General features: G+C 41.5%; 1 protein-coding gene across 3 annotated transcripts in view; it reads right to left on the bottom strand.

Moving 5' to 3' along the window:
- slc39a9 (solute carrier family 39 member 9) overlaps nt 1-15,273 on the bottom strand; it is a 40,958-nt gene extending 25,685 nt beyond the window's left edge. For all 3 annotated transcript variants that reach the window (XM_069917305.1, XM_069917304.1, XM_069917303.1), the window contains exon 1: nt 14,939-15,273. In XM_069917305.1, the coding sequence (XP_069773406.1) occupies nt 14,939-15,034 (96 nt within the window). In that variant the 5' untranslated portion in view covers nt 15,035-15,273. The remainder of the gene's footprint in view (nt 1-14,938) is intronic.
- Nucleotides 15,274-23,642: the final 8,369 nt, after the last annotated feature.

Genomic DNA, 23,642 nt, shown 5'->3' on the forward strand with positions numbered 1-23,642 from the left:
GAACTTCCCAGTGGAAATGCATCCATTGATGTGTGCCCACTCTTCAAATAATTCAAGGAGATTTATCAAACATGATCTACTCGTCACAAATCCATCCTGGTTCCAAACAACTTAAAATATTTAATCATATGATCTTGCTATCTGCAAAATGACTCTAGAGACATTGATGACCGATTATGACACTGAAAGAATTCAGCCAAACAAGCAGTGGAAAGTAAAACCAATCAATTTTTTGAATTGAAGAGAAAGCAAGTTAGTTTAAGTGGCACAGAAGATGAGAGAAGGCAAAGGATGAACCAAAGGGAATGTCTATGGTTGGGGGTGGAATGGACATCCTTTGTCTGCATGTGTAATGTATTGCTACTGTTGTAAAGTCAGGGTGATGTTCTGGAGCCCAGCCTATTGCGCTGTGCGAGTAGACCTGTTCATACAATTTTTTAAAAAAAGAGCAGAGGAATGGCTTTAACAAATAGTACTAAAACTTTACAGGAAGAACAAGCTGGAGAATTCAGTACAATATCAAGCAGCAGTGGCCAGACTAAAAATGAGGTGTTGATGTACAGTAATCTACAAGCTATCATTGGACACCATTATTATATTGCAGGTGGTGATAGCCAGAGAGGTCAGATTGGGATGGTGACTTAATGGATGGAAGGCAACCAGAGACTCACAGTCACTCTTGCATTTAGTTTCTACAATATAGAAAAGGTGACACTACAAACAAAGAATCCAGCAAACCAGATTGAAAGAATAATTTAGTTCCCTGCAATGGACTGAGGGACAAGATCGAATAGGAAGAAGGGTGTTCAGTTTGGACAAGAACAGATGGAATCAATCTGTCTACCAGGCCATCCTGATTCTGTCTTACGCACGGAGCCTAACTATTTTACAACGTCCAATTTTTTTTCTCATTTTTTTCTCAAGGGGAGCACAGCGTGCCATACCTAAATCGGAGTCAGACTTCCAAGTAACTGCAGTACACTTTCAAATGAGGGGTTCTGAAGAGAACCATAGACAGCTCATTAATAAAAAACTTAAGACTAGAAAAAATGCTAACAAGAACTAAACATAGATATTATGAACGAGGTCAAAAAGCCCATAAAGTATTTTCTTAGCAGTTGAAAGCAGAACAGGTCTTGAGAACGATCAATGCAATAAAAAACAAATGCAAATACAACCAGTTACAAGCCTCAAGAAATTAATGAGGTTTTTAGGTAATTTTACTCTAAGCTATACAAATCAGAATCTCAAGGAGACATTAATAAGATTGAAGAGTTTCTCTCACAAATTAGGCTTCCAAGGTTAGACCTGGAAGAACAGGTAGAACTTAATGCCCCCTTTACCCATATGGAGGTGAAAGAGGCGCTGGATTCTTTGCAAATCAATACATCTCTTGGAGAGGATGGTTCCCCCCCATCCCAAAGAATTTTCATAAAGAATTTAAAGATTTGCCGATTCCTCTTTTTATGGAGGCATCGGAAACACATACCCTCTCAGAATCGTTCTCTTTTTTTTTGTAATTCTTTATTTATCGCACTATGAACCATATCAACCAATGTATTTAGATGCATCTCTTTAAATATTGTGACATTTTCTCTTTTTTCCCCCATCCCTCCCTTCCCCTTCCCACCCCCTCCAAAAACAGTAAATATTGAACATATAAATTACAATAAAACACTATCTTTATACAAAAGGAATACAAAAAAAAAGACGCATCATCTACTTATTCACATTAATTCTGATCATGTTTATCTTCTTATCATTTTAGGTGGTGGTGGTCCTAGGCCTCTTCTTTCTGTTATGTTCCATATATGGTTCCCAGGTTTTTTCAAACATTGTAACTTTGTCTTAAATTATATGTGATTTTTTTTCCCAATGGGATACACTTAAATTTGGTTATATATTCCATTAATGTTTATAGTCATATAGTCCAACATGGCCATCTTATATTTTTATTTTCACTTCTTTTCCGCCTCTTCACCACCTCCATCCCTTTTTTTCCATTACTTTTTTTTTAAAGTTTTCCTTTTTAATCTCAATATATGACAATGCACTTAAGACATGAAATACCCCAACAATCCCCACAAGCAATAACCCTTTAACCCCAAATGAACCTCCCCTCCTTGGATTGCCCCTTGTCCCTTGACAGAAACTACAACTCCCCTTTCCATTCAGTTTGCGAACTTACTCGCAAGCGTCAACCGATTTCGCAGTGACCATTATTCTCCCCCCCCCACAGAGAACACTATTTTCTTATACATACAACAAAGCTCTCTTTTTTTCCCCCTTCTTCCCCTTCTCTTATCCATCTTTAAATCATTATATATACATTATCTTTACTTTATATTTTTTTTTACATATTTTTGTGTATTTTCTTGCCAGTCATCCTGCTTGTCACTCCTCCTCTCTTCTCCTGTCCTGCAAATATTCAGCAAATTCATGGGCTTTCCTTGGGTCCAAGAACAATCTATTCTGCTCCCCAGGAATAAATACTTTGAGTACTGCTGGATGTCTTAATATAAAGTTATAACCTTTCTTCCATAAGATTGTTTTCGCTGTGTTGAATTCCTTCCTCTTCTTTAAAAGTTCGAAGCTTATGTCTGGATAAAAAAAATATTTTTTGTCCCTTATATTCCAACGGCTTATTGTCTTCTCTAACCTTCTTTCTTGTCTGCTCCAGTATGTTTTTTCTTGTTGTATATCTTAGAAGTTTTACCAAAATGGATCTCGGTTTTTGATGTGGTGGTGGTTTTGGTACTAGTGCTCTATGCGCCCTTTCGATTTTTATTTCTTCATGCGAATCTGTCATTCCCAGCACCTTCGGGATCCATCCTTTTATAAATTCTTTCATATCTGACCCTTCTTTGCCTTCTTAGGCCCACTATTTTTATGTTGTTTCGCTTACTGTAGGTTTCCAATACATCAAATTTTTGTGACAATAAATCTTGTGTCTCTTTAATTTTTTTTCTGCTCTCTTCCAACTTCCCTCTTAAATCATTTATCTCCATTTCTACAGCAGCTTCTCGTTCCTCCACATTTTCTACTCTTTTCCCTATTTCAGTCATGACCAACTAAATTGAACTAAATTCTAATGACAGCCATTCTTTTAATGACCTCATTTGTTCTTCGAAAAAGGCTTTATCTAAACTTATTCCTTCTATTTTACCTTCTTTCCTTTGAAATTCTTGGTCTTCCTCCTCCTCTTCTTCTGTGTCTGTATCTATGTCTGTGTCATCTTCTTCTCTTCTCTGTATCTGTGTATCTTCATCCTTCTCTGATGAGCTGCTTCTGTATCCTTGCTGGATCTCCAGCTGTTGTGTCTTCTGCTGTTGGGCCTCCTGCTGCAGGTCGACCCATTGTTGGGCCTCCCGCTGCAGGGTTCCCTGCTCCATACCGACCCGCTGAAGGGCCTCCTGCCGTAGGTCGTCCCCCTGCCGGTCGCCCCGTTGCCGCTCACCCTCTTCCAGCCCTTCATTCTTTCTCACCACTCTTCTTTTCTTCTTTCTTGCTTATTTCCCCCAGCTGAACACCCCGATACTGGGCGTCTCTCAGCTGGCCGTTCCTCAGCTGAGTACCCCTCCTGTCAGTGTTAACCTTTTCTTTTACTTGCGCAGTTACACACCTCTTCTTGGCTCTGACAGCCATTTTTGAAGTCCGCTGGTCGGGAGAACATCGCTCCTCTGGGGACTCGCCAACATAGGAGATCGGCTGCTCCTCTCCACAGTGGCTCTCTGCGCCAATGTGCAGGTAAGGCCTTCTTTCTTCTCCAGTGATTTTCTTTCTTCCCTTTTCTCTGTTATTCTTACTTTTTCTCTTTTGGGTGCCATCTTCTGTCTCTTCTCTATAACTTTATCTTTCTCTTCCTGTACTTTATGTTTATTGAGCTCTTTTTTTTCAAATTTTTTTTAAATCTTTTCTCTGGAGAGGGCTGGTTCCACTCAACCAGCCACTACTCCATCACGTGAATCCCTCTAAGAATCATTCTCAATTGCAATTATTACAATAATATCAAAAAAAGATAGAGATCCTTTAAAACTGTCATCTTATAAAATGACAGAAAATACAGATAAATGTGAGGTGCTGCATTTTGGAAAGGCAAATTTAAATAGGTCATATACATTGAATGGTAGACAATTGAGGAGTGCAGAGCAACAAAGGGATTTAGGAGTTATGGTAAATAGTACCCTCAAGGCTGATACTCAGGTAGATGGTGTGGTGAAGAAGGCATTTGGAATGTTGGCCTTCATAAATCAGAGTATTGAATTCAAGAGTAGGGAGGTTATGATGAAATTGTACAAGGCATTGGTGAGGCCAAATTTGGAGTACTGTGTACAGTTTTGGTCACCAAATTATAGGAAAGATATAAACAAAATAGAGAGAGTGCAGAGAAGGTTCACGAGAATGTTGACAGGATTTCAGGGTCTGAGTTACAGGGAAAGGTTGTGCAGACTGGGGCTTTTTTCTCTGGAGCGTAGAAGATTGAGAGGGGACTTGATAGAGGTGTTTAAGATTTTAAAAGGGACAGACAGAGTAAATGTGGATAGGCTTTTTCAATTAAGAAAGGGGGAGATTCAAACTAGAGGACATGGTTTAAGATTGAAGGGGGAAAATTATAAGGGGAACATGAGGGGAAATTTCTTTACGCAGAGGGTGATGGGGATGTGGAATGAGCTTCCCGCAGACGTGGTCGAGGCGGGATCATTGGTTACATTTAAGGAAAGACTGGATCATTACATGGATAGGATGGGACTAGAGGGGTATGGACCGGGTGCTGGTCAGTGGGACTAGGAGGGTGGGGATTTGTTACGGCATGGACTAGTAGGGCCGAACTGGCCTGTTCTGTGCTGTAAGTGGTTATATGGTTATTTCACTGTTAAATTCAGATTATAAGGTCATTGCCAAAGCCTTGGCAAATAGATTAGCAAAATTTTCATCAAAATTAATAAATATGGACCAAACAAGCTTTGTGAAAAAGAGACAATCTGCTGATAATGCTGATTGTTTAGAATAATTTATCTGGCACAAAAGAGAGGAGGTCTGAGTGTAGCTGTGGCCTTGGATGCAGAAAAAGCATTTGATAAACTAGAGTGGGATAGAGTGCCACATTGACCACCGCCAGTGGGCTGATAACGCCTCAAACCGTGCATCTTGGCGCCTCACAGTTTGGCGGGCAGCAACCTCCTTTGAAGAAGACCGCAGAGCCCACCTCACTGACAAAAGGCAAAGGAGGAAAAACCCAACACCCAACCCTAACCAACCAATTTTCCCTTGCAACCGCTGCAATCGTGTCTGCCTGTCCCGCATCGGACTTGTGAGCCACAAACGAGCCTGCAGCTGACGTGGACTTTTTACCCCCTCCATAAATCTTCGTCCGCGAAGCCAAGCCAAAGAAAGATTGGAAAGATATGGATTAGGGCAAATTTTTTATAAACTGGATTAAGGCACTGTACAATGATCCTAAAGCCAAAGTAGTGACAAATGGACAAGTCTCCACATCATTCCAGTTGACAAGATCTAGCAGACAAGGACGCCCACTATCTCTGGCTCTTTTCATTCTAGCTAGAGAACCAATTGCAGAAACAATTTGGTGAGATCCAGAAATTAAGGGATTCAAGGTCAACCTGGAGGAATACAAGATAAATTTATTTGCTGATGATGTATTGATATATTTGACAGAGCCAGTAACTGTTATTCAAAACTGGAAGATTATGGGAAAATATCAGGTTACAAAATAAATTGGGATAAGAACAAAATTATGCCACTTACAAAAGGGGATCATACTCAGTGCCGAAGAGACACCCAATTTAAGTGGCCTTTAATTGGGATAAAATACTTAGGAATATGTACAGATAACAATTAAAATTCATACAAATTACTCACCTTTGGCTTTTTAAACAAAAGATTTACCCCAAAGCCTTTCATGCATCACAATGTAAATCTTCTTTCTTTGGCTTGGCTTCGCGGACGAAGATTTATGGAGGGGTAATGTCACGTCAGCTACAGGCTCGTTTGTGGCTGACAAGTCCGATGCGGGACAGGCAGACACGGTTGCAGCGGTTGCAAGGGAAAATTGGTTGGTTGGGGTTGGGTTTTTCCTACCACAAAATGAAATGCACAGCAAATGCCAACCGAAATTCCATGTCTTGGTGGGGCGTGGCCTAATGGCGAAGGAAGAAATGTAATTCCATCTTCCCCCAGTTGAACTAATAAATACCCGAATTAAAATACTTTAAAAAGTTTTGAAAGTTTGCTCTGAAGTTGTCTGAATGTTAAAAGACTACAATGGCTGCTAATACAAAGAAATTGAAAACAGATTCAGAAGCTTCCTTTTAAAAGTACAGAAGAAATCAGGCCTACTTATCAAGTGGAATCCACAGAATTGATTGGACAGCCACCTAAGCAGCAACACACTCCAGCTCGCTTAATTATTACCCTGACACCCTCACAAGATGGTGCCAGGCTTCCAATTTTTTCTTATCTTGATCAGCACTCTCTCAGTTGCCGGAGTCTACAGTGTCAGGCCTGGTGCATGACACCGCTGTGGGTCCCGGTGGCGCAGAGGCCTGAGGCAGTGAGCCGGAAGATGTGCATGCACGGACCCCGGCGCTGCCGGTCATGTGCGATGCGTCTCGGGTCTGCGATCTTTTGGACAAGGTTTGGGCTGTCAGTGAAGTTGGTCAGCAAAGGCCTGAACACGTCGGGACTGAGTCTGTAGGTACGCAGATCAGAAGCAAGGTGATAAAAATCGATGGTAGAATCAAAAGAACAAGGGAAAACTTCTTTTCAAACTGAAGAAATGGAAGAAGTATCAATGACTGTTACTGAAGTGAAAGAAGGTAGGCCTCAAGGAGAGACAAATGACACTATTTTTGATGCTGTTTTTACAATTTTGGAATCTATAGCTCATCAACTGGGTAATATGTCAACACAAATGTCTACCCAGATTGATCATGGATTTATGAATATGACTGAAAAAATGAATAATATTTGTGAAGAAGTTTCTTCTGTGAAGAAACATTTCTGTTGTTAAAGCCGATGTTAATAGATGCTTGAATATGGTGAATACAGTTCAAGACAATTTTAAGAAAATGGAAGGTGCCTTCAAATTTCCAGAGAACAAGTGGATCGTAATAAAAAAATAGAAAAAGTGGAAGTTTCTTTTGTTGGATAAGGAATTTAGAAGAAGGTCTTATTGAAGAAGATAGATTCTTTGGAAAATCAAAGCCGCCGGAATAATGTTAAAATAGTGGGAATTCTGGAAGGAATTGAGGGTTCGGATCTAATAAAAAAAAATGTTTTAATGGATCCCTGAAGCATTGGGATTGGAATTTTTTCCAGAAGGTTTGGAATTAGGGCACACAGAGCCTTAAGAAGTAAACCATATCCGGGTCAACCTCCATGAGCTGTTTTGATTCGTTGTTTATGGTATCAAGATAGGGAAACTATTTTGAGAGTAGCAGTCCAAAATGCACGTAGATATCAGACTCCATTGATGGTACAGGGAAATAAGGTTTTCTTCTACCCGGATTTAAGTCAAGAAATTATTAAAAGACATAAAGAATTCAATTCTGCTAAAGAGGTGCTTTGGAGGAAGGGTTATAAATTTTCTTTCAGATACCCTGCAGTTTTGAAGATTTTTTATGGTAATTTCCAATCACAGTTCTTTAATAAGCGTGATCGTGATGCTTTAATTTTTGCCATTTCTTTGCCAGACAAGGCTACTGAAAGGCATTCTTCACCTAAGAGGAAGACACCTGATAAGAAGAATGGAAATGGGAATGGGAAGATAAATATGTCAAAGAGCTTGATTGATATTGATGATCTGGAACAAGCTTTGGGATTGAATTCAATGGGGCTGTGAGCTGACTTAGACTTATAATTTTATGTCCAGTTGGGGGGCAATAGATGTCGCTGAAGCTTTCGGAAGTCGTCTGCCACCTTTGGGGGGCATTTTATTTCTTTCCACATCCAGTTAAGTGGGGAGTTACCACTTTAGTAGTGTCTACTTTTTTTCCCAAAAACACCTCTTGATTTATGTAAGTTTTACCTTGTTTAGGGAGGGGTTTAGTGGCCGTTTAATTTAGGGTCTATTGAGCAAGGGGAACTTTAATTTTTCTTATCAAGGAGAGGGTTTTTTTTTTTCTTTGTGGATAGAAGGAATAGAAGGAGGGGGATTTTACTTTGTTTTTACTTTATTTTGACAACAATGTCTCGTTTGAATTTTGCAACATTTAATGTGCAGGGTTTAAATAATCCGATTAAGCATAAACGTGTTTTACCCTATATAAAAAAAGATGAAAGTCGATATTGCTTTTTTGCAGGAAACTCATTTAACTGAAAAAGAACATTTGAAGTTGAAGAGAGATTGGGTAGGTCATGTATTTTCATCTTCTTTCAATTTGAAAGCAAGAGGAGTGCTGATCTTGATTCACAAGAAAATACCATTTGAACGAATCTTTGGTGGAATCAGTTGGCCAAATTTTAATGATTAATTGTAAATTGTTTGCTGAGTCATGGTCCTTGTTGAATGTCTATGCACCTAATGTTGATGATGAACAATTTGTGTCTGAAGCTTTTTTAACTTTAAGTCAAGCCAAAGAAAATATTTTGATTGGGGGAGATTTCAACTGTGTATTAGATCCATTATTGGATAATTCTCCGAATATCTTGAAAAAAATCAAAAGCAGTGGTCCAATTGGTTTCCTTGATGAAAGTCTTAAATTTGATAGAGGTTTGGAGAAGGTTAAACCCTACTGAGAAAGATTTTTCATTTTATTCTTCACGTCATGATTCATTTTCAAGGATTGACTTCTTTTTGGCATCAGCACATTTGCAATCTCGTTTTGTTCAAGCTGGATACAAGAGTAGAATAATTTCTGATCATTATTATTCATTTCATGTTGTGCTGGAAATTATTCAATCAACCTTTCGGTGGAGGTTTTATACAATGTTATTGAAAAAACTGGAATTTGTAAAATTCATTAAGGATTAAATTGATTCCTTTTTGGATTTGAATAGGAATACAGTTCAGAGTAATTTTACTTTATGGGATGCTTTGAAGGCGCTTTTACGTGGTCAAATTATTAGCTATGCATCAAAGGAAAAGAAGAAATTTTTGGCAGAGACTCGGTCATTGGAAAAACAGATAGCTGATTTGGGAAAAAAAATTCAGAGGAGTTCTACGGAGGATAATAAGGCAGTTTTGACTAAATTGAAGTTATGATATAATACACTATGAACATATCAATATGAATGTTTGATTCAAAAATCTAAACAACGTTATTATGAGTTAGGGGACAGAGCCCATAAAGTTTTAGCATGGCAACTGAAAACAGAACAAGCATCAAGAACTATTAATGCTGTGAGGAAGGATAATTCAGTTACTTTTAAACCTCAGGAAAACAATGACCAATTTTTATCATTTTATCAGAAATTATATGCTTCTGAGGGAGTTCAAGATGATGGCTCCATTTAATCTTTTTTGTCAGAACTAAATTTGCCAATATTAGGGGAAGATGATGAGGAAACAGGATTCTCCTTTTACAGATTTAGAAATAAAGGATGTTATTCAACAAATGCCTAACAGGAAGTCTCCAGGAGATGGCAGGTTCACTGTTGAATTTTAAAGCGTTTTATGATGATCTGTCCTCTATTTACAGATGTTCTTCATCAGGTAATGCAGGAACAAGCTCTACCAGACTCGTGTTTAAGTGCAATAATAACGGTTATACCAAAAAAAGATAGAGATCCTTTGAATGTAGCTTCATATCAGCCAATTTCTTTATTAAATGTGGATTATAAAATAATAGCGAAATTATTGGCAAATAGACTTGCTAAGTATTTACCACAATTGGTACATGTTGACCAGGATGGTTTTATTAAAAATAGGTATGCTTCTGATAATATTCTTAGAGTGATTTCACTGATCAATGCTTCACATCAGTAACCCAACCTACTAATGGTAGTTGCTTTAGATACTGAAAAAGCTTTTGATAGGATTGAATGGAATTTTTAACCATATAACTATTTACGCAGTGGAAACAGGCCATATTGGCCTTTCGAGTCCACACTGGTTCACTTCCTTTTTTCTTTCTTCTTCTTTGGCCATGTGGTCACATTGTGAATTATATTGGAACTTTATCTGGCCACTTCCTGGCATTCATGTCAAATTATTTTTTTTTTCCATTTTTTCAAACACTTCTGTTTGTTTTTTATTTAAAGTTTTGGAGAAATATAAGTTTGGACCCTTTTTTATTGGTTGGGTGAAGGCATTATATAATAATCCAGTTGCAAGGGTGGCGACAAATGGTCAAATCTCTTCTTTCTTTAAATTATCGTGTTCAACTCGTCAAGGTTGTCCTTTTTCGCCAGCTCTATATGCGTTGGTCATCGAACCGTTAGCTTAAGCTATTAGGCAGAATGAGAATATTAGAGGTATAAAGATAGTAGATGATGAATATAAGATTAATCTATTTGCTGATGATGTTTTGATATATTTAACTAATCCGGAACAATCTTTAACTTACTTGCAAGAATGTTTAGAACAATATAGTAAATTATCAGGATATAAAGTGAATTAGGACAAAAGCAAAATATTACCAATTTCTGAGGGAAATTACGACCAGTGTAGATAAATTACTAAACTCCGTTGGACTGATAAAATTAAGTATTTAGGGATAATGATTGATGTAAATATTCAATCAATGTATAATTTAAAGTATGTACCATTAATGAGAAAGATTAAAGCTGATTTGATTAAATGGAAGGATTTACCTTTGTCGAGTAACTTTTATTAAGATGAATATCTTTCCACGAATTCTTTTTCAATCGATTCCTTGTTCTCTTTCGAAATCTTTTTTTCAGGATTTAAATAAAGTAGTTTGAGAATTTCTATGGAAGGGAAAATTAGCTACAGTAGCTGGAAATATGCTTTGGGAGGTTTAAAATTACCCCATTTTCAAAATTATTATGAAGCAGCACAATTAAGATTTATTAATCGTATGTTGGATGTTTCATGCCCCCCTAGTTGGGCCAGGGTAGAATTGGCTGGTATATTGGAACCTTGTCCACATCAATTTGTATTTGAATGGAATTGTTTTATTACAGAGATATAATGTACCGATTTTGAAACATTTGTTAGAGATTTGGACCAAAAGGAATTTATTAATAGGCTCAAAAGGTAAAATATCGGTTCAAGCCCCAATATATCAAAATAAATTGATTCCTTTTTCATTGAATAATAGATTCTTAAGAAATGGCAGATTAAAGGAATAAAGTTATTGCAAGATTGTTTTGAAGAGGGTAAATTTTTATCATTGAATCAAAGAGAGAAATAAGAGCATTAGTGAAAAATAATTTTGGAAGAGAAATGAAAATTCCTAAGTTAACAAAATTTGAGTTTATGATCTCCCATTTTTCAGATAAGGGTTTTATTTCAGAAATGTATGAGTTGTTACAAGACACTATGGATAAAATAAATTTAGATAAATCCAGGATTAAATGGGAAAATGATTTAATTTGTGATATTAATCAAGCCAACTGGGAGATGAGGTGTTTTGATGGTGTGAATAAATTGTTTAATGTAAAATATAGTATGATTAATTATAATTTTTTGCATCAGTTATATTTAATCCCTGAGAAATTGAGAAAATATGGATTTAGTAATTCAGAGTAGTGTTTTAAATGTGGATCATGTGTAGGAACATTCTGTTTGACTTTGTGATAAAGTTCAATCATTTTGGTATAAAATTAGGGAATTTCTTCAAAATTTGTTTAAAATTCAATTCTTGTTAGATCCCAAAAAATTTTTGTTGGGTTATACTGCTTCATTTATGGACTTTGACTTCAAATTCTCATTATAACCCTAACCAGGTAAATACAGATCCCAGTTACACAAAATACAAGCAACAATATTATAGACTTGTTAAGATGTGGTCGCCTTATTTGAAATGTATGAATTTAGTAATATCTTAAATTGCTGTATATTTTTTTTCAATGTTTCCCTTGTGGGGTTTTTTGAGGGTTGGGGGAGGGATGGGATAGTTGTAGTTCTCATTTTTATATTATGGATTTTGTAAAAGTTTTTGTTTTGAAAATATTAAATAAAGTTTTTTAAAAGAAAGGAAAAAAAAGAAATTCCACTGTGAAAGAAACAGAATATTCAATATGCTCCAGATGGTGGAGCTGATCAATGGGGTTTGACACATCTAACACAAAGTAGTACAATCCAGCCCCATATAGTGATGTATACAATACCTAAACTTCTCAAATTATACTTCATTGGAGGTCAGACAGATTTTAATCTGCAAAAAATGGAACAAGACCGGGGAGCTTATTGTTGATTTTAGGAAGGAGAGGCCGAGGGATCACGCATCTGTCTGCATTAATAGGAAAGAGGTGGAGAGTCAGAACCTTCAAGTTCCCAGGAGTCAATTTATCAGAGGACTTCTCTGGAGCCTGCAGATTGATAGCCATGTTTCATACGCCAAGCTGCTGTTCATCGACATCTGCTCTGCTCTAGGATACGATCATACCCCAGAGACTGGTGGAGAGAAGTTGTTTTCATTGGGACTCAACACCTTTCTCTGTAACTGGATTCTCATCTTCCTAATGGAAAGACCAGTTTGTCCAGGTTGGCAGTAGAAGGTCGAGCACCATCAAGTTGACCACTGGTGCACCTCAAAGCTGTGTGCTCAGTCAGTTCTCGTTCACACTACTGACCCACAACTGCAAAACCAGATCCAGCTCCAACAGAATCATTAAGTTTGCAGATTACATGACAGTTGCCTCATCAGCAACAACGATGAGTTGCACTACAAAGACAGGGTGAAAAATCTCATGAAATAGTGTGAAAATAACAACCTGAGTCTCAAAGTGGGCAAGAAGGAGATTCTCGTGGACTTCAGGAGGACCCGGATCGACCACCCTCCACTACACATCAACAACTCTATAGTGGAGAGAGTAGGGAGCATCAACTTCCTCAGAGTCCACTTATGAAGTGACCTATCCTAGACACATATCTTCTCACTTGTCAGGAAGGCGCAACAACAATGCACTTCCTGAGAAGACTGAGGTGAGCAAGGCTACCGGCCACCATCCTGTCAACTTTCTACGGGAGCTCTATCGAGTGTCCTGCTGGCTGCATCACAATGTGGCATGGTTGCAGCAGAGCATCAGATTGGAGGACAATCCAAAGGACCATACGAGAAGCAGAGAGGATCACTGGGATCTCCCTCTCCCCCATCTATGGGATTTACCATATCAGTGAGGACCCCTATAACCCCAAACTCAGCATCTTTCAGCTACTCTCATCAGGAATGAGGTACAGAACTATCGGAGGCAGAACTGCCAGGCTGAAAAACATCTACTTCGCATAGGCAGTGAGAATGCTGAACAACTGATGCACTGCTCATACAAATCCTCCGTGGCTCAACTATTTATTTAGACATAAATGGAGCACAGTAACTGGCCATTTCAACCCATGACCCCGTGTCACCCAATTAATCTACACCCCTGGTACGTTTTTTGAATGGTGGGAGGAAAACAAAGAACATGGAGGAAACCCATGCAGACATGGGAGAACGAACAAACTCCTTACAAACAGCACCCATCAAACCCCTCCCCTGGCACCTTCCACTGTGGTCGTAGGTGTAATACCTGCACCCAATCCTCCTCCCTCACCATGGTCCGAGGTCCGCAAACCAGGTGAGTACCTCCAAAGAACTAATTTACTGCATCCAGTGCACCCTCTTGCGGCCTTCTCTACATTCGAGAGACCGGTTGCAGATTAGATCGCTTCACCCAGCACCTCCTCTCCTGCAACAAAAGCAACCTCCCAGAGCCAACCATTTCAATTCTGAGTCACTCATTTTTTATCTGGGCACTCTCCCACCCCAGGGCATGAACATTGAATTCACTGCATTCCACTAATCAGCTTGCCTTCCCCCCCCCCCCCCCTAACTAGTTATTCCAGTTCCTACTTCCTTTCTCTCTCTGCCTAGCCTCGACTCCTCCCCCATTCCTACAGACCTCCCCCACTCCCTATCATCTCCCACCCTCACCAATCCCCCTCCCACCTTTTGTTCGGACATCTCTCATGTTCCCCCACACCTTGATGAAGGGCTCAAGCCAGAAACGTTGGTGATGCATCTTTACTTTTGTTACACAAAGGCACTATTTGACCTGCTGAGTTTCTCCAGCATCTGTGTGTTCTTTCACTTAACCATGGTGTCAACAGAATCCTGTTATATTAACAACTTGTTTTGCGCATCTAAACACAATGAAAGGGGAATTTTTGTAAGCAGTGTGACCAAGCCTCATCCTGCAGACTCCAGGATCGGAAGATGATCTTGGAGGATTCCAAGGTGAATAGTGTGCCTTGCTGGCTCATCACTCAGATTTCCTCCCTCACATCCACCCTCTCAACTGCAGAAGTTGCTGCAGGTCAGTCTGGCTCAGATCCCTCTGATTCTTCAACTCTTGGGTCTTTTTGCACAAAAAAGGCATTTGACTTCAAATTCTCGTTATAACCCTAACCAAGTAAATACAGATCCCAGTTACACAAAGTACAAGCAACAATATTATAGAAAATTAGCGAACAGATTGCCCTGGTCCGTGAGAAAAGAACAAACGTAATTTTCATTACAAACCTCACAAGTTAAGCCTTGTATCGGTGCAAACTGGTTGTTTTTCACACACCCCCCCCCCCCACATTTAAAGTTTGAAAATTTAGTTTCCCCCTGTAAATGTAATGCTTTAAAGTGTTATGAGAGCTTCCAAGCAAATTTTAGGCACAGAGGTTATTAACCATTATGTACCACAGTTGCAGCAGAGAGCTCAGTTACCGGGCGTTATTTGGGAGAGGGAGAAGCCTGGGAGACGCTGTGGTTTACCAGTCACAGCGAGAGGGTGGGTCCGTTAGCCCCAGACTCCTGCTTACCTCGGAGAAGTTGAAGGCCAAGGGGATGGTACCTGCCACGTAACAGCCGACCAGCATGGCCAAGGAGAGCAGGCCGATGGTGCTGAGGTCGTCCATGCTGCACCCGCTGCCCGGCAGCAGTCAGAGGCCAAGGCGGGGGAGGGGGGGGGGCGAGAGGCCGCAGGACCCACCCTCAACAAACCCGGCCCGCTCGCTGGCTGCCTCTGCAGTCTCAATCACCAAGCAACTCAAACTCCATGCTCACTCAACCGGAGGAAGAGAGGAACTCCCACAACCGTCATCGCCCAGATCGGCCCGGCGACAGCAGGCCCATGGGGCGGGCCGCTAACTTCCGGTTCAACATCACATCCGGAGCAAAGGACGCTCAACTTCCAGACCAAACCTCAAGCCACACTTTTTTTTTATTTTAACTGTAGGTAAATTAATTCCCGTAAAGAAAAAAATATTCATTATTTTAAATATGTAGGGATTTATGGTTAAATTATCTTTATTGAATGCCCCTCACAAAGATGCGGGGCGCTCCAGGCATTTGCTGTTAATGGTCGGGGAAGAGCTGCAGATGATGTCACGTCGGTTTTTTGGGTGTAGGAGTACTTGCAGGAAATGCTGGGATGGTGCAGCTGCAGTTAGCAGTCTTCGATGAGGGGGTTAGTGGGGGGGGCGAACTGTCGTCTCTGTGCCCCGCACAAAGATGGAGGGAGGTATGAGGCCACCGTCAAATCTGACTGTGGAGGAGCGTTGGGGTCAGTTACCGAGGCCTTGGCTTGACTGCCTCCACTGCCTGGCAGCGACACTCCTCTTATGCCCTTGTCCTTCCTGATTGTGATATAGAGAATTTAGGTTAAAAAGACTTAAGTTAAAATGTGATGATTAATCATAAACAGGGAAGCCAGAACGGACAGAGAGTTTACTAGCAGTCAAGGACAGAAGGAGCTGCTGAATATGTTTTTTTAAACCTATCTTTTCATGGTCATAGTGAGAGACATGCAGGAGACAAAGGATTGATAAGAAGTGTGAGAAACAGAATTCAGTGAATGTAGAGTTCACAGCGTACGTAACGAACGTGATAATTAATAATGCAGTTATACTTAGAATGTTTTTGTAATACTAACCAATTAAAACAGTATTAATAAGAAGGGGAAGGGCAAATAATAAAGGTATAAAAATCAATGCACTGTATGTATCGGGGCTTAACTGGTGAGAAACCAGTTGAGTCCAACTCTGCAGACTTGTAAATAAAGCTTGTCGTGTCATCAGTTTTAAAGAGACTCATGTGTGAGAAGTTCTATTTCTGACACTGATGGATTCAGCAAAGTGCTCCATGCAGCACACAAATAGGGCTGGAGAGTGCGGGTAATCCTGCTTGACCCCAGACTTGATGGGAAAGTTATCTGCTTTCCACCCATTGATTTGGACTGCACTTCAGATGTTTGAAATTCAATTTCAGATTCCCTCCCCAAAACACATTTTGGAGAATCATGTTCGTGTGGGATATCTGGTCGAAAGCCTTCTCCTGGTCAAAGCTGACCAGGCAGGTGTCCTGCACATTAGTGATGGTATCCCTGAGCAGCGCCAGACTGTTAGGGATTTTCCTGCCTAGAACAGTCCAGGTTTGGTCTGGGTGGATTACCTGCATCAGGGCAGACTTGACTCAATTGGTGATGGCCTTGGACAGGATTTTGTAGTCAGCATTTAACAATGATATGGGTCTCCAATTCCTGATATCCTCCTTCTTCCCCTTCTGTTCGATGATGAAGGTAATGATGCCCTCCCTCATGCAGTCTGACATGCTCCCTGCCAGGAGCTTAATGTTGCATACTTCCAGCAGATCCAAGACCACCCAGTCCCACAAAGCTATGTACAACTCAGCCGCCACTTCCCAGAGTGATACAAACCAAAGGAGAGCATGGAGTGCATCGGCTCCCCCAGGATAATTGCTTTCATCTAAGGCCTCTGTGATAGAGGACATGATGTTTTGGGAGGCCATTCTATCGGTAGCCTCCATGTCACACAGTTTGGCATGAAAGGATCTGCAGATCCTCGATGCACATCTTCAAGTATGTGAACAAGTTGTCTTCTTCCTTGAGGTTGTGGAGCTCCCTCTGCAAACCTTTTGGAAGAAAAAGTGTGACCAAGCCTCATCCTGCAGACTCAGGATCGGAAGATGATCTCGGAGGACTCCAAGGTGAATAGTGCACCTTACTGGCTCATCACTGCATGGATTTCCTCCCTCACATCCACCCTGAGGAAGGAGAAGTTGCTGCAGATCAGTCTGGCTCAGTTCCCTCTGATTCTGTCTTGCTCTCCAAACACCCTCGATGATAAAGAACTTCTTGATGTTCTCCTTGGTTACATCCCATCAGTTCACTGGGGAGTCAAAAGAAAGTTTTTGCAACTCTCCAACCAGTGTACTCCTTCTTTAGTGAAGGGAGGGAAGTTTAGGGGAGACGTCAGGGCTAGGTTATTTTACACAGAGAGTTGTGGGTGCCTGGAATGCCTTCTCAGGAATGGTGGTGGGGCTGAAACATTAGGGGTATTTAAGAAACTCTCAGGCAGGCACAGGGAAGTAAAATAGAGGTTTATGGGGTAGGGAGGGTTTAGTACTTGTTTTTAAGGAATTAAAAAAAAGGGTTGGCACAACATCAAGGGCCTGCACTGTGTTATAGTGTTCTGTTTTATGTTCTATCCTTTTAGGCCCTATTTTCCACATTATAATTACATATTGTATGTGTTTAAAATCAAGAGAAGGATTCCCAGAGTCTAATTTTAATTTGCTTAGCAATTTTTTTGTTTCTGAGATGGAAATAAAAATTAAGGAACATGATGAAAATACAGAGCATTTCAGATCTTTCCTGTGTTCTCAGTCGCACTGTGGTCATTTTTACACAGAAACTTAGGAATCATTCCAAAAAAGATGAGGATACTTGCCTCCGGTGTGCCCCAATGTGGCCATTAACACAGGGGCACTTCTACGGCATTTTTATCGACCCTGTGTTGCAGAGTTTGTCCGAGGGGGAACGTCGTATTCATTAAGCCTGTTTCTTACGGAGTGGTTGAGGGCAATTTACACTGCGGCTGCTTGGTAAAAAATGTGTAGGGATATGAGTGGAAATTTTATGGGATGGAATTTGCATTAAAAAATTCTGACCTGACATTTTAACACTGCCACTAGAGCAGAGTTTTCTGCTGTTCAATGGCTGTGTAAAAGTGCCTTGTGGCTCGTGCACAACTTTGCTTGTTCAGCCAACAAAAGGCCTGAAGGGAGAGCGTATTGCTGATCACAAATCAGTAAACAAATGTATGGAAGGCGAATCCTCTGACTGCATAATCTACATTCCTGTGGTGACTTTTATGACCTCAAGGCAACACGAACAACCCAAACTATTTTAAGAGTAATCGCTGTTGCTTGAAATGGGGCAGCCAAATTATGCAACAAGCAAGATCCCACACAGTAGTGAGATAATGACCAGTTGTGTTTTAGCAATGGTTATTATGATACAATGAGAATACAAATATTGTCAACCACAGCTGGGACCAAGCGAGTTGGGAAAGATTGGATAAATACCAATAGAAAGTGATGGAGGTAGGGTATTTGGTTTTCAGTATGCAACTGCAATCTGAGGCGCCTGCAAGCTCACACCAAGACACAAGAGAAACTTGTCCGTGAACTACTCTTTGCAGACGATGCCGCTTTAGTTGCCCATTCAGAGCCAGCTCTTCAGCGCTTGACGTCCTGCTTTGCGGAAACTGCCAAAATGTTTGGCCTGGAAGTCAGCCTGAAGAAAACTGAGGTCCTCCATCAGCCAGCTCCCCACCATGACTACCAGCCCCCCCACATCTCCATCGGGCACACAAAACTCAAAACGGTCAACCAGTTTACCTATCTCGGCTGCACCATTTCATCAGATGCAAGGATCGACAATGAGATAGACAACAGACTCGCCAAGGCAAATAGCGCCTTTGGAAGACTACACAAAAGAGTCTGGAAAAACAACCAACTGAAAAACCTCACAAAGATAAGCGTATACAGAGCCGTTGTCATACCCACACTCCTGTTCGGCTCCGAATCATGGGTCCTCTACCGGCACCACCTACGGCTCCTAGAACGCTTCCACCAGCGTTGTCTCCGCTCCATCCTCAACATCCATTGGAGCGCTTACATCCCTAACGTCGAAGTACTCGAGATGGCAGAGGTCGACAGCATCGAGTCCACGCTGCTGAAGATCCAGCTGCGCTGGATGGGTCACGTCTCCAGAATGGAGGACCATCGCCTTCCCAAGATCGTGTTGTATGGCGAGCTCTCCACTGGCCACCGTGACAGAGGTGCACCAAAGAAAAGGTACAAGGACTGCCTAAAGAAATCTCTTGGTGCCTGCCACATTGACCACCGCCAGTGGGCTGATAACGCCTCAAACCGTGCATCTTGGCGCCTCACAGTTTGGCGGGCAGCAACCTCCTTTGAAGAAGACCGCAGAGCCCACCTCACTGACAAAAGGCAAAGGAGGAAAAACCCAACACCCAACCCCAACCAACCAATTTTCCCCTGCAACCGCTGCAATCGTGTCTGCCTGTCCCGCATCGGACTTGTCAGCCACAAACGAGCCTGCAGCTGACGTGGACTTTTTACCCCCTCCATAAATCTTCGTCCGTGAAGCCAAGCCAAAGAAGATGCAACTGCAGGCACAAAAATTTATTTTTCTTCCCACTCGCCCTCCCCCCACACTTATTAGGTGTTTGTAAAATTTATGAAGAGCATTTGAAGAGAACATCAATCACATACGACATAAGACAAATCTTTGATTCAAGACTCTTTTATTGTCATGTAGTAAAAACAGAAAATAGCAGAAATTGCCCAGCACCCCTTACAGTCAGAAAGAGAAGCAAAAGAGAGTCCCCCAGTGTCACTGAGTGTTCACGGATTCTCCTCCAGGGCTCCCATGACCTCCGCGGCACACAGAGTCCAGCCCAAACCATCTGCAGATCCAAACTTCGACAAAATCAGGAAGCCTTCAGTGCCCTCTGCACCATCTCGGTTCCGATACCTGGTACTCCCTTAGCCAGTCTCAAGCCAGCCTCCAGCAGCCAGAACCTGCGTGTGTTCCTCGCCTCAAGTCACCAACAGCTCTCCATCTGTGTGTTCTTCAGCCTCAGAGCCCCTCAGTGGTCACTATCCCCTGGGTCATCTCCTCTGCTTCTCCTCAGACAGGTGTATGGTGGGGGGGGGTGTCATGATAATGAATATGTATGAGATGTACCGGAAGTCACGTGGTATGAGAGAGAGATAAGAGCACAACCAGGAGAACAAAGGAAACTGGAGAATAAAAACTCGGAGAAGTTTACCTGATAAAACTTGTGTTTAATGTTTTATTAACTTCACATTTCAGGCCACAAATGTGACATTGGCGACGAGGATGAAAGAAGCTTGAAGAAAATTAAAGACTAAACAAGATTACAGAGAACTTCAAGGTGATAAGAATTTTCTCTTTGACTCAGTACTTTTGGGGCTGGAATATTTCCTCATGGCTGGTGCAGACAGTGACTTTCTAACGCATAGTGGAATTGCTCATTTTGACCCAACGGGTGATGCAAGCACTGTAAGTGTGAAGTGGAAGGCATGGCTGGAAGAATTTGAATCCTACGCCGACAGTCGTGGCCTATTTCTAGATACCGGTACAGTTGAACAAAAAGCGCAGAGGAGGGCGTTACTTCTTTTCACCGCAGGACCCACAGTTTGGGAAACATTTAAGACACTTTTGAATACTGGAAGAAAGGATGAGTACCGGAAAGTGGTAGATGCATTAAATGCACACTATGTAGTGACACCGAATGCTACATTTCAACGCCATTTGTTTCGGAGAACGAGACAAGAAGATGGCCAGACAATTGCTCAGTACGTGACGAGACTACACCAGCTAGCTGTTGGATGCAATTACATGCCAGCTGATTTGGACAACCAATTATTGGATCAAGTTGTACAGCACTGCAGATCAGATAAACTCAGAAGACGTCTACTGGAAAGAGGGAGTGAGTTGGAACTCACCGATGCTTTAACCATTGCTGCTGCGTTAGAGGCTGTTGAAGGGCAATTTCATACCATGACCCTGAAAGACAACTCAAGCCAGCAAATTAAGAGGCTCTCACATCGCCATAACCAGCCAAGATATACATCGACACAGGACGTGGAGTGTTATCGATGTGGAAACCGAGGTCACTTTGGAAAAGATCCATATTGCCCGGCCAAAGGCAAAGTTTGCAGAAAGTGTGGAGGTAAGGACCACTTTGCAAAGAAGTGCAAAAGCAAGTCCAATGCAGACCAGAAGAGGAAGAGTACAACTTCCAAAGGCAAAGCCTGGGGGAAAGGAAAGTATCAAAGAAAGAAAGACACCATTCGCCAGATAGACAGTGACGATGATGATGCCCAGGAGGTACAGAGTTGTTACCAATTTACGTTGAATGAAGTACATCATGAGAAGGTCCCAGTGATCATTGGTGGAGTAACAGTGCAGGTCATTGTAGACTCAGGCAGTAACAGTAATGTGATTGATCGACATTTATGGGAGAAGTTGAAAAGGAAAAAAGATCATCTGTACCTCAAAGAAGTGTTCCAAGAAACTGTATCCATACACAGCAACCAAGCCATTGCAGACCATTGGATGTTTTACTGCAACTGTTGAAGCTGGAGATAAGTACACCAAAGCAGAGTTTATGGTCATAGAAGAGAGGGGAGAACCATTGCTGAGTAGAAGCACAGCGCAAGACCTGGCAATACTTCATATTGGAGCTTGTGTCAATTCAATTCAGTCATACGAGGATATGAAGCAAGAATTCCCCGCAGTCTTCCAAGGAGTAGGAAAGCTAAAAGGTCGACAATTGAAGCTAGCGGTAGATGAAACGGTCAAACCCAAGGCACAACCAATGCGCCGAACTCCGTTTGGACTTCGTGGGAAAGTCGAAGCCAAAATTAAAGAATTGATCGAACAAGACATTATTGAACCAGTGGAACATTCGACACAATGGGTCAGTCCCGTAGTGATTGTGCCCAAACCAAAGGGTGACATAAGACTATGTATTGACATGAGAATGGCCAATGAAGCTATAATGTGAGAACAACACCCTATACCAACAGTGGAGGAGATACTTCAAGAACTAACTACCAGCAAGGTATTCTCAAAAATTGATCTGAAATGGGGCTATCATCAATTAGAGCTAGATCCAGGTTCCTGAGATGTAGCAACATTTGTGACTCACTGTGGATTGTATCGTTACAAGAGACTATCATTTGGAATTAATGCAGCTTCGGAGATCTACCAGTATGAAATCCATCGAGTGATTCAAGGCATTCCTGGAGTTGCCAACATTTCTGACGACATCATAGTCCATGCACCAACGAAGGAAGAGCATGACAAACGGTTGAGGCGTGTACTATCTAGACTACAGGAGGCAGGCCTTACCGTGAATGGAAACAAGTGCCAGTTCGGTGTGTCAGAAATGGACTTCATGGGACATAGACTTACACGGGAAGGACTAAACCCTGCAGAGGCCAAGGTGAAAGCTATTGCAGAGGCACGTGCACCTCAGAACGCAACAAAGGTGAGGAGTTTTCTGGGATTGGTCAATTTTTGTGCAAAGTTCATTCCTAATTTCGCTACAGTGGCAGAACCACTAAGGAAACTAACCAGGAAAGGTATACCATTTCATTTTGGATCTGAGCAGAAGAAAGCGTTCACAGTGCTGAAGCAAAGCCTGACAGATGCAAAAACTCTTGGATATTATGATCCGGCGGCATCAACCAAAGTCATAGCGGATGCCAGCCCGGTTGGTTTAGGAGCTGTGTTGGTCCAGATGCATGATGGAGGACCAAGAATCATTGCCTATGCCAGCAGATCGTTATCAGATGTGGAAAGAAGATACTCTCAGACAGAGAAAGAAGCACTCGGACTTGTATGGGCCTGTGAGAGATTCCATGCATATTTATACGGCATTGAATTTGAACTCATCACAGATCATAAGCCATTAGAGGTGATCTATGCACCTAGATCCAAACCATGTGCCAGAATAGAGAGATGGGTACTCAGACTACAACCCTACAAATATAAAGTAATCCACATTGCAGGGAAAACAAACATTGCAGATCCGCTGTCCAGATTGGTGAAGGATGGTGGTCCACAATCCAAGTCAGAACTGGGAACAGAAACAGAGAGCTTTGTACGCTTCATAGCTATTCAGGCGACACCGAAAGCTGTGACTATGAAGGAGGTCAAGAGAGAATCCGAACGTGATCCAGAACTCAGGGAAGTAAGAGAATGCATACAGAGTGGACAATGGGACAAGTGTACTCACAAGGCTTACATTCCCATTAGAGACGAACTTTGTTGCATCGGACAGTGTGTATTAAGAGTTTGCAGGTTGGTGATACCGTAAAGATTGAGACCGAAGATCGTATCCTTAGTGCATGAAGGACACCTAGGTATTGTTGGTACCAAGCAAAACCTCAGGACCAAGGTATGGTGGCCAGGTTGTGATAAAGACACAGAGAAATTTGTTAAAACTTGTCACGGATGTCAAATCACAAGTAGGAGTAATCCGCCAGAACCGATCCAGAGTACGCAACTCCCGACAGGACCATGGATCGACGTAGCTGTTGATTTTCTTGGACCTTTACCAACGGGTGAATCAATTATGGTAGTGATAGATTACTACAGCA

The sequence above is a fragment of the Narcine bancroftii genome, chromosome 2, assembly GCF_036971445.1.
Source record: "Narcine bancroftii isolate sNarBan1 chromosome 2, sNarBan1.hap1, whole genome shotgun sequence".
Classification (NCBI taxonomy): Eukaryota; Metazoa; Chordata; class Chondrichthyes; order Torpediniformes; family Narcinidae; genus Narcine; species Narcine bancroftii.